This window comes from Sycon ciliatum, chromosome 1 (genome assembly GCF_964019385.1).
Source record: "Sycon ciliatum chromosome 1, ocSycCili1.1, whole genome shotgun sequence".
NCBI lineage: Eukaryota > Metazoa > Porifera > Calcarea > Leucosolenida > Sycettidae > Sycon > Sycon ciliatum.
The window spans coordinates 90,874,964-90,886,762 of NC_088643.1; the positions used below are offsets into that span (position 1 = coordinate 90,874,964).

General features: G+C 46.0%; 1 protein-coding gene across 1 annotated transcript; it reads left to right on the forward strand.

The window, feature by feature from the left end:
- The first annotated feature begins 2,135 nt into the window (after nt 1-2,135).
- Nucleotides 2,136-10,607, forward strand: LOC135806409 (squalene monooxygenase-like). The gene is made up of 8 exons (XM_065320588.1): nt 2,136-2,614; nt 3,890-4,073; nt 5,211-5,394; nt 5,736-5,832; nt 6,325-6,613; nt 7,321-7,659; nt 8,103-8,190; nt 9,867-10,607. The coding sequence occupies exons 1-8, from the start codon at nt 2,441-2,443 to the stop codon at nt 10,057-10,059; spliced, it is 1,548 nt and encodes a 515-aa protein (XP_065176660.1). The 5' UTR covers nt 2,136-2,440; the 3' UTR covers nt 10,060-10,607.
- The last annotated feature ends 1,192 nt before the right edge of the window (nt 10,608-11,799 follow it).

Here is an 11,799-nt window from a genome sequence, read left to right on the forward strand (position 1 = left end):
GGACATCCAGGGAGAATCGAACTGTTTACTGTACTCTTTATCGTGGTACAGAGCATTAGCGCAAATGTCAATTGTCTCCATCACGGGCACATTGGTGAACAAGCTTACAACGTCGAAGGAGCACATGTGGGAAGAAGACGGTACTGGCTGCTCACGCAGGATATCGATGAATTGGAAAGTGTCTTTTGCATTGTGTTTGCAATAGTACTTAGCTACTGGTGTAATAATATCGCACAACCATTTCGAAACTGTATATTGAGGTGAACCACACATTGAAAGTATTGGGCGAAGAGGACAATCCTTCTTATGGATTTTCGGCAATCCATAAAGTCTGGGCCGTGTTGAACCAATCGGCTTAATTCGTAAGTACTCATATTTAGATATTTCTTCTGCATTCCGCAGCTTCCGCAAGTACTTGATGATATCAGATTCTATAGCTATTGTACGGTCGTGTATCTGTACAGGGCCTAACTTAACAAACTTCGACCGATCATCAAGGATAGTAGCCATCTTCGTGTGGTATTGTTCTTTAGTGATTATAACAGTGGCTCTACCTTTGTCCGGTCTCGTGATAATAATGTCCTTCCGTCCTCTGAGATCTCGGAGGGCTTTCAAGTGCTCTCGAGACAAAGAGAAAGATTTACGGTCTGGTTGTTGTGTGGCATGCTCTTCAGCTATCGATCTCAGCTTGGCAGCACAAAGTGACTTCTGAGTATCCGAACAAGGTCTGAATTCAGACAATTTATTGTATAGTAGTTCAAATTCCATTAAAGTCACTTCAGGTTTCAGCGAAGTAGGAGGAACTCCGTAATCAATGCCCCTACACAAGAGATCTTTCTCTATGTTGCTAAGTTCTACATTGGCGATGTTGATGATGGTGCTATGGTCAATGGTGAAGGAGCCGAACCGTTTCTTACGAAGCCAGTTCAAATTCTTACGATATTTTGTAATCAGGTGAACTTGTTGGTTAGCGTCGTTCTGAGACAGAAGGTTCGAGAAACGCAAGAAGTCCAACGGCGAGAGAAAGGAACGAGCCATAGCGTATAGATGTCCGAACTGGGATTTGACTTTGCTAAGAGTGTCCTTACTACGGCTAATATCGTCTTTGATAAAAACACGTTCCAGCTTGAGTGAATGATAAGCTTTTGCCTTGTGAACGCGGTTTTGTATAGACTGAGGGCAAACACCATACTCTAAACATTGTGTGAGGAATGTAAGGTTATGTGCAATACTACGGCAAACAAAGCGCTTCCTAATAATTGCGTTCAGGCAATCAACCTGAGTAGCAGAATATCTCCTTTTGAAGTAAATGAAAAGGCGACGAGGAGACAACAACTTTATTAATGCGATTAATAGTATAAGTGAAGCGGACATTACAAAATGATGAATGAGAATACATGTATCTAAAATGGTTGTTCCTAATCGATTTTCTTGAGACTATCATCAGGGAAAATCGTCTCACAAAAAGCTGTTTTCATCCGTAAACACAATCCTAATCTATGCATTCAGAAAGAAAATGTCACAAAACTGAGACTCTTCACCTAGCATTCACACACGTATTCATTCGCATACACCTACACCTCACAGTTCCTCACTCTATCACATTCACCTGCTTCCACGCCTTCATTTTACTCACCTTTTGTAGTAGCTCACACCGTCAGAACACTCTCACATCTTTTCTTCTAATTTCTTTCGTCTTCTCTCCCACTTTAGTTTTTTTCACACCTCACCTTGTATACTTCCCACTATCCGATAACCTATAACTATAAAGTAGTTTGTTTCTCCGTATAGCCTCTATTGTGAGACGATTTTCCCTGATGATAGTCTCAAGAAAATATTATTATGTACTAACTGAGTAACTCAGTCTCACCTACAGTGTGGCTACACTACACAGTGAGGCACGTGCACATGGTGCACGTGCAAAACTTGGCAGAAAAATAAAAATGGTCCGATCCCGCATTCGAAGGTGTGTGCATGCAAGAGTCGGGTTGGTAGACCCCGTGCCAGTTGACTGAGTCTGTGCATCTCAAAAGGCATATCGCCTTTTTATTCGTTCCACCTGCCAGCTGCGCGCGCGAGCTAGCTGCGCTGGTCGGGAAGGAGTCACGTTTACCATGACATTTTGGCGATCGACTGACTGTTGCAACAGAACCAGAAAATAGTGAATAGTGTTTGCAATGGTCTGGAAGTGATTTGGCTCAGTGGATGGGTCAGATCTCTTCTTGCTCGTTTTTGAAAGCCTAAGCACTGTACCTATGCGCTTGATTGTCTAACGTTATCAGTTATTTACTTATTAGTAGTACTTACAAGTTACATGGCTGTATTGCAAGTATTAGTTACAACTGCTGGTTTGCATTTTCGAAATTAAATCTAATCAATCAATGTTCCCGTCATGTCAGAAATCGTAAATGAATCCGAGTTGTAGTATTTTGAACTCTCAATGGAATCTGAACGTGATGGCAGCTGGCTGCTTCAGTATTGCTGGCAACCCGATGTACTCGCTAGCTGTGTTCTTGTGACTTGCTTGGGGGCACTTTCTTTCGGTTGGAAAACCATCAGGTGGCACCGCGTGCGCGTGTCCCGCTCTAATCCTAGCAGGCCCACTGGTGGAGCAGTAAGTACAGGGCTACAGGGCAGTGCAGTGAACAAGACACACACTGCAGTACGTACTGTAGCAGTCTAGCAATCACATGCATATTACCATGATTACTTATTATTAGTCTGTCTAGTAAACCACTTACCATGCATACAGTCAGTGTCGTGTGATAGCTTGCCTGATACACCGAGCTGCTTTCATCAATAATTGCAAACTCCGATATCTTCTCTACATCACATACTACCAAGAGCACTCACTGTACAAGAGCACCGTGACTGTACAGGAGCATGGGACGGCATTTTAGGGTGGTTCGGTCAATCATCTGAAGAGCTGAGGGGAGGGAGGGCTCTGCTGAAAATGTCGGGAATTTAGAGCCCAAATCAATGCTGATCGATGATACACGGGGTGGCTGGGGCAACAAGGTGGTACCGTGGCTCGATACCGTAGCCTATGGCGTAGCATGTATGCCTATGTATCCTCGCTGAGCTTAGCCTTAGGCTGCATAAAGCGCCCAGTGTCCGGTGGACGGACGGCTAGGAGTACAAATAGACGCACGGCGATGGTGCAGCCAAGTCTTCTTTACTGTTGCTCAAAGTTTCATGTCAAAACTCTCATTAGACAGGAGCATAACTAAAGCTACTCTTCACCACACACATATACATGTACTTCGAAGTATATGCCAGAGGTCTGAAAACATGGGGTGAGAGAGAACATGAAGGCGCGACAGAAAGGCGAGGGAATCGGATGACAAAGAGTCAACTCAATCAGGAATAATGAAAAAGGTGATGTGCTTTGAAATAATTATGGAGAGATATGAAGTATTGTGAGGCTTGTGAGTGCGAGGCTTATCCGCACTGTGAACAGGCTTCAGCATGGCACGTAGCAGTGTACCTCATCCAGATAGAACCTTACCTTTCCATAATCCCTTATTGAGTTGGCTCTTTGTTATCCCTTCTCCTCTCCTTTCTGAATTGTTGCACCTTCACGTTCTCTGCTACCCTTTGTTCAGACCTCTGGGTATACATGCCAGGTGAATAGTGGTTTTAGTTATGCTGTCGAGTGAGTGCTTTGGCATGAAACTCTGAGTAACAGAAGAGATCTTTGGGTATACTGTTGCCGTGTGCCTGTTGTACTACGAAGAGTATACCCCGCCCTCAAGAGTGTGCAACTCTGTATGGATTTGCTATAGATGGGTTACTCCAATGGTGGCACGTGTGTGTGTGTTTGTGTATGTGTGTGTGTGTGTGTGTCACGCGGCATGTGCATATTGCCCTGTTTGCTCCGTCATCAAAGGAAGAAGATGCTGACGTAATTGTAGTTGGAGCAGGCATCCTAGGAAATGCCATGGCCACAAGCTTGGCACGAGATGGCCGTAAAGTCCTGTTGATCGAACGAGATTGGTCACAACCGGACAGAATAGTTGGTGAGCTACTCCAGCCGGGTGGCTTCAGGGCGCTCAAGAGGCTTGGCTTGCAAGGTACAAGTAACTCTCTTGTCCCTCTCTATCTCTCAGCCTGCCTAGCTGTATGTGTTCCCATTTGTCTGTCTGTCTGTTATTTTGGTGAGGCCACCTAGAATTAATTCGTTGTTTCGGGTCACTTCACTCATCCGTACCAGGGTCGGTCGGTCGGGTTTATTTTTTATTTTATTTTATTTTTATTTTGGTTACGTCCATGTGCATACATGTACATCGAATAGCTTTTGTCCATCTAGCCAGTCGATCAAATCTGACTGCAGTGTAGACAATCCAGCGCAGTCATGGTCCCATCAGATCCAGGTCCCCTCCAGGACCAGATCTTGGCCTCGCTGGCAAACGAGTCTGACGAGCAGCTCTCACCTTGAAAACTTCTGTAAATAGCGACAAGGTGGCGGAGCTGATGCTGTTTCAGGACCGATTGCGGATCGGAGATAGAAGACAACGTCATCACCAAGCACCTGTCATTTGGCTAGCCATGACCATTGATGACTGCTTCTGAGGGCGATATCTGGACATTAGGGTCGCGTGTGTACATAGTCTACAACTTGTAGTCTGTACATTTGCATCCACTATAAAAAAAAAATATTTTGCGGTCGGGTGAAAAAAGACGATCGGTCGGGTGACCCGAAACAACGAATTAATTCTGGATGGCCTGATGGAAAAATCATGGCCTTGGCTCCTTTCTCTTTGCTTCACATATTACAGAATGTGCCCGTCTCTAGTTGTTCTTGGTGTGGGGATACAAGACTGTCCTTTGTTTCTCTCTCTTTCTCTCTCCCTCTCCCTCTCCCCCTCCATCTCCCTCTACCTCTCCCTCTCCCTCTCCCTCTCCCTCTCTCTCTCTCTCTCTCTCTCTCTCTCTCTCTCTCTCTCTCTCTCTCTCTCCCTCTCTCTCTCTCTCTCTCTCTCTCTCTCTCTCTCTCTCTCTCTCTCTCTCTCTCTCTCTCTCTATCATGCCCAAACTTGATGGGTAGCCATTTTGGACTTGTTTACCCCCTTTGCGAACATGACTCTTTGTGCATGTGTGCTTCCCTGCTTGTGTCCTATGTATGCAGTATACATTATGTTATCTAACGTTACTTTGAAAACTTACGCGAAGTCACAGTATGCATGTATGCGGCAATGCTGTACTTACAGAGAGCCTGGATGGGAGTGACTGTCACCGCACACATGGCTATGTTGTGCATAACCGCGAGAGCAGCCAGAAAGTGGACCTCCTGTATCCAAGCGATGACCACACTGGAGAGACCATTGAGGGAAGAGCGTTTCACCACGGACGATTTGTTACTGGTCTGCGCCGGCTTTCGAAAGCCGAACAACTGTGAGCTACTGCCCATCTGTTATACCAATTTGTTTCTATAAAAATCTTTTAAAAAAAGTATTCTTTCTGTTCATTATAATATTATGAGGCGATGTATGCTGCTAAGTTCAAGACAGGTTAATGCATGTGATACTGTGTGCGTGTTGTGCGATATGTACAATCATGTTGTGCTGTACCTGGTAACGCAGAGCGAGTCTCCCTCTGTGCGGCAATATCTGGGTCAATTTAAACCGTTTGAATCTAAGCTGAACACGCCAGATCACAGTCTGTGTCAGGTTGCCATGCCGACTGTCTCAAGCTGTGCGCGTATTGCCATGTTTCCATGTTGTTATTGTGCACAGGGTCACACCCGTACACGGCAGCGCGCTGTCCCTGATTAGAGAAGGTGATCACGTGGTCGGCGTTGCGTGTCGTCTAAAGGATGACAGTGAAGTCAAAGTGAGCTAGCCCAGCTGCCCCATCCACACGCATGCATAGCTGCAGACAGAGTACAATAATACACGTACTGTCATTTCAGAAAAGTCTCAGCCATTACTCCCTACTGAGATCACACCATGTATGCCATCACAAATGTGTAGTTATCTGTGCATGTGTAGATCTACAGGCTGCACATCACTTGTCCATTACTGAGTTGTATTTGTTGGTAAGCACGTACCGTCTCCCCTTCCCCGCCAAACGGCACACCCATAATGTTATGTGCGGCCTATTCACTGGAGTTTATGCACCCCATCTCACTTGCACTGCCGGTTCAGGCCTCTTAGCATGCCACGGATCACATACGTGATCAGAAACCCCATGGGTGGTTGGGTGGTGTGTGGGGAGGGGCTGGGAATCCAGCGTAATTGTCAACTATTCTTGCGGTACGGCGAAGTGTTGTCTTTGCTACAGATGGAGTATACGTTTGGCCATTGTCTTAATTCTCTTTACCAGGAATTCCGTGCTCCACTAACGGTGGTTGCAGATGGCTGCTTCAGTAACTTGCGCAAGACGCTGGTATCGGCACGTCCGCAGAACAAATCGAACTTTGCTGGTCTTGTCATGCACAACTGTCCCCAAACGAGAGACCACTTCGCTGAAGTCATCTTAGCATCACCTGCACCGGTCTTGGTTTATCAGATCAGTTCCGACTCCACTCGCGTCCTTGTCGACATCCCTGGTCAGAAGATGCCAGCCGATGCCAAAACGTATCTACTGGAGACAGTGGCACCACAACTGCCTGGTACGTGGTGTAGTGTTGGTATGTATCCTTGGTAGTGAGTCCGCGCTAGTTATGTTGATTCCAATTCTGTCCTGTGTAATTGACTTCCAATAGTGTGCCAGTGAATCGTATCTTCATGTGCTGATTATCGAAGTAACACTTTGAGTACAGCATACTGTGTACATGTATCATGTGCCAATACTAATGTATCATATGCCAATACTAATGTATCATATGCCAATACTAATGTGTACATGTATCATATGCCAATACTAATGTGTACATGTATCATGTGCCAATACTAATGTCACGGATTTGCAGAGTAGCAGAGTAGCACTCGGAATAGTTAAACATCGGCTAGAGGCTGAGTTTTCCGCATCCATGGGAACGCTACCACCCTTCAAGGAGCAAGGCGCAGATGCACTCCTAAAGCGGTGGGAGGTGAGGAGACCAGACCCACCAAAGTGGTCAGAGACCGAGAATCCCATTCACTGCATTCATGCTTCCCTCGTGCAAGGGCACGAGTTCCCAATTAACTTTGGGTCGCAGCAAGGCTGGAAAAAAATCCTTCCGCTTCCACTCAGGACTTGAACCTGGTACCGTCTGTTTCTCAATCATGGTCTTAGACCATCCCACGACATCATGGCTGCCCGCAATGAATCATACATTGGTAAAATTACCTGCAGCGGGTACTATACTGACATGTTTCTTGTGCTTCTTACCCTCAGAACTATTGCACGGCCCATTCGTTGAAGCAGTGAGCACACAGGCAGTTCGGAGCATGCCAAACAGCTTTCTCCCGGCCGCTCCAGTACTACAGCCTGGTGCTCTGGTTCTTGGCGATGCGTTCAACATGCGTCATCCACTGACGGGTGCTGGAATGACTGTTGCTCTCCACGATGTGGAGTTCTGGCGGGATGAGCTCAAACAGCTAGCAGATCTGCACGATGTGGAGGCCGTGCTTGCAATTCAGCGCCGCTTCCACTGGCAACGCAAGATGTCGCACTCGTTTGTAGCCAACACCCTCGCGCAAGCGCTGTATGCTCTGTTTGCTGCTGGTGATGATGGTAAGCGTGTGCAAGCGTGTGCGCAGTGACGTAACTCATTCATCTGACCATGTGCTGTTGATATACAGTAACTACCATGATAGTAGAACTTCTCTGATGAGATGTACCCGCCGCATGGGCAGCAGGAAACTGTGTACTTCTTATCTCAGCCTGCTTTAGTATTGATCAATACACCCGGGCAAACAAACCATGGACACTATAATCATGCAATAGACGCACAGCAAGGGGGCCAGGCATGATACTTAGGCTCACGAAAATGTGAGCTACCGGCACAACGCTTGAAGAGTATGGGAGAGCTCACTCAGCAGCAGCAGCAGGATGCCGAACGCGATAGCCAACCAGTACATCAAGTAGATTGCATTATGATACGAACTGAATGAAGTCATGTGATATGATTCTGACATGATATCTTTTGATGTGATTCTCTCTTACCTGCGTTGTAGACAGCATGCGCAGCTTGAGGCGTGCTTGCTTCCAGTACTTCTTGTTGGGTGGTGACTGCGCTGCTGGGCCTATAAGTCTTTTATCAATGTAAGTACATGTACAGTGCCAGCACAGCTGTGAATATGAGCCTCTCAGTTATTGTGCTGCAATACGTTGGAGGGCATGGGTCTTTACCAATTCTACCCTGCCTTACCATAATTACAGGGGCGGATCCAGAGTTCAGCTGAGGGGAGGGCGCGGGTGATATTCATGACAGGGAACCCATGCGGTACATGTATTTTGTACACATTACGACATAGCGGCTATTGTACGTCATAGGCTTAGCGGTTATGTAGAATTACTATTTAGCACATGCACTCACTCCCACTTTTTCAACCACTTCATTGAGGACTCTGGCTGTAGTAGAACATAGCCGTACTACATTGAATTGTGTAAAGATAGTGCTTCAAAGCTCAAGACATGCTGAGATTGAGAACAATGGCAAAATAATAAAATATACGATTACTTGGATGGCCATGTCCAGCAGTAAGAATGGATGATGAGGTATTCACCTCGGGTTGATCCTTGTCGATGCAATGTAGGAAACGGGACGCACGGCGCACAAAAAACGCCTTCCTCGCCAGCCTTTCCGGAATAGGCAAGCCACTCAAGCCACTTCAGTAGCAGCGAGCGAGTGGAAGTACCGGTCTTTCGGCGGCTGTCGGGATAATCCCTACATGGCAACACCGTCTTCTTATCAGGCTTCCGGTTCCCAAGTATGTTGCGCTTTTCTGCATCGCTGAGAGTTGCATCGCCAATAGCTGCATCAACAGCATCCGAGTAACTTCGCTGCGTAGCAGTGCCACCAGCCACATTCGTGACAGTCACAACGTCGTCATCTGCGATAGTTTCAACAGGTAAACGCTCCTGACTCGCATCACTACTACTGACAGTCCCACCATCGTCGTCAGAATCTACTTCGGATTCCATTTGGGGAAGATCAGAGTCTGAGCAGACCTCGATCTCAGGATCTTCGCGGTGGTCCGAATTCTTCTCAAAAGACGGATCGCTCGACTGAGCATCTGACGAAGCGCAAGTTCGCTTTGCGAAAAATCCGTGGAGAGTTTGTTGGCTCCCTAGCCGCTTGGGCGGACGGTGCGCCATATTCTTCACCGACTTAGCTATACAAGTTTGTCAACTGAACACTAATTTCAAAACTAAAAGTCAACCAAAGTCTAAGAGAACAACTACTCCGTGTTCGGAAGAACTTTCTTATCTGACACTATAAACCAGGGAGTCGTATAGACCAGGGTCTATGACTCCCTGCTAGAAAATACTTGTCACAGCATGTGCAAACACTTACGCAACTGCCCATGTGCATGCACCAGGGAGTCGTAAAATGGTATTTTACGACTCCCTCAGTGGCATGCACTTAAAAAAAATCGAACTGTTTGAGGGGAGGGCGCGCGCCCACCGCGCCCTCTCCTAGATCCGCCACTGAATTATAACCTACCCTGCCCTACCCAGCACTGTCCTGATCTACCCTGCCATGTCCTACCGCAACCAGCCCTACCACCACCACCCCCCCCCCCCCCCCCCCTATATCCTGCACCGCACTTTCAAGCAATTTGCAGGTGATAATCCGAAAGGTGCGTGCCAGAAATTCCCGGTATCCTTCTTGGCATCTTTGCATGGGTTACTAAGTTAGTGTTGGGGCTGTCAGTAATAATCAATAATGAGTAACTTGTGCCCTCTGTTTTGTCTGGTTTGTGCCATGAGGTTAGTTTGCATCCAGACCCATGGACACTGATTCGTCATTACATCGCTGTGTGCCTGTACGGTGTATACCTTGATACCATGGACTTTCCAATGTGGAAAAGACCAGTGCTGGCACCCTGGATTGCTTGCAAGCTGATATGGGCAAGTTGTCGGGTCATGCTGCCGCTTGCTTTTAGCGAACTGCATTTTGCAAAATAGTGACTTGAACAAGACTGATCTTTGTACCCAGGATGAGGTAAATTATCTGTTATTTAAAAGTTCTATAGAGCGGGTTGGCTTCCCTCAGAGTTAGCTGAATGTAGTATTTATGTCTGTGCTACTGCCTGGGTTCAACGGTAGAATCATTCTCTTTATGTCAGGCTTGGCCTTCATGTTCCACGTTATCAATGAATGCAGTTTTCACGTACCTGTAAACCAGATTCTTATAGCCCAACATCACAGTGCAGCTGCTTACTTTGCAAAGGAGCTTTGATTTCCATGAAGTTCTGACCAGTTGTACTTTTTTCTATTTTTCTTTTTCATTCAATTTTAATCGATATTTATTAGACTCTCCGAAGGCAAATGGATGTCCATCGTGGGAGTATTTTAGAGCATGGGTTGAAGTTCAACTTAGCATTGTATGGAGCATTTGGCAGAAATAACTCTTGGGAGTCCTGCATCTAGTGAATTCCGTACTCAACTGCCTATTCACCGTACCTCACTCCAATCAGTTTGTGTTCCAAGAATTCCTGGCTTCATTTAATTTACCCTCGCCTCTTCATGGCTGGCCTTTTGCATAACTGAAGTATTTTTGGGGTAAAATACACAAGCGTGCCATCATCAAGATGTTGTCTGTGTGCCATTGAAGGAGCATCCTTATGAGCATTACAGGTTTATGGCAGTCGTCATGGGGTCCTTCTAAACTAGCTTGTAGTGACATGGGGTGTAGTATTCAGTTGTTATAATTAGTGTTAGTAGATACTAGGTCTGTGACTGTGTGGTTTGACTCAGTCTGTATGTTGTGTAGTGTGACCCACTGAGGCCCAGACCTGTTGCCTGTTGCCAGTGTTGGTAAGGCATAATAATTATTATTATCTATGACGAGAAGGCTATGCTATGTTCAGTCTTGCAGCAAACACTGCACACAATCATCATACTAGGCTACAATCATGATTGTACTAGTTATGATTACTAGTATTAATAGGTTTTTCATTTGACCCGACGAGACCACACGACGCTTGCAGACCACAGCACGAACAGTTCACCAGCCACACTCCACGAAAGCAAGTAGTGTTACTCCTGACAAGTCTTGTTTCGTTCCATAAAGTTGACGGGGAACTCATCAGAGGAGAAGCAGTTGTTGAATGAAGGGGTTAAGCTGAATAATGCTATTTTATAGAGAAGATACCGGCGCAAGGTGTAAACCCTCAACTAACTCACATATATGACAAATCAACACAAAAGGAATAGTGCAGAATGGAGGTGTTATGAACCCTACCAAACACAACAATCACAAGTGCTAAATCAATCACAATCATCCTCTGATGAGTTCCCCGTCAACTTTATGGAACGAAACAAGACTTGTCAGGAGTAACACTACTAGCTTTCGTGGAGTGTGGCTGGTGAACTGTTCGTGCTGTGGTCTGCAAGCGTCGTGTGGTCTCGTCGGGTCAAATGAAAAACCTATTACTACTATTTGACGGACCTAATGAAGATGGCAACAAAGAATTTTGATTACTAGTATGTTGATAGTAGTCTACATGCAGAGCTCATGAGTCATGATATGAGATGATGAGGCAAGCTGTCAAGCTAGCTGTAGTAGTACTAGTACTGTAGTAGTCTACGACTGGTAGTTCAGACACAGTAAAAGATGACGACGTCAACTCGCTTTCACTTCAGTGGTTTCATCAATGACTATGTTCACGTGCCGACGCACCGACGATACCGGATAGCTAGTTT

Coding starts and splice junctions, on each gene's coding strand:
- LOC135806409 (XM_065320588.1), top strand. CDS start 2,441: ATGGAATCTGAACGTGATGGCAGCTGGCTGCTTCAGTATTGCTGGCAA. Junction 6,614..7,320: donor AGTGGCACCACAACTGCCTG/GTACGTGGTGTA, acceptor TCTTACCCTCAG/AACTATTGCACGGCCCATTC. Junction 7,660..8,102: donor GTTTGCTGCTGGTGATGATG/GTAAGCGTGTGC, acceptor CCTGCGTTGTAG/ACAGCATGCGCAGCTTGAGG.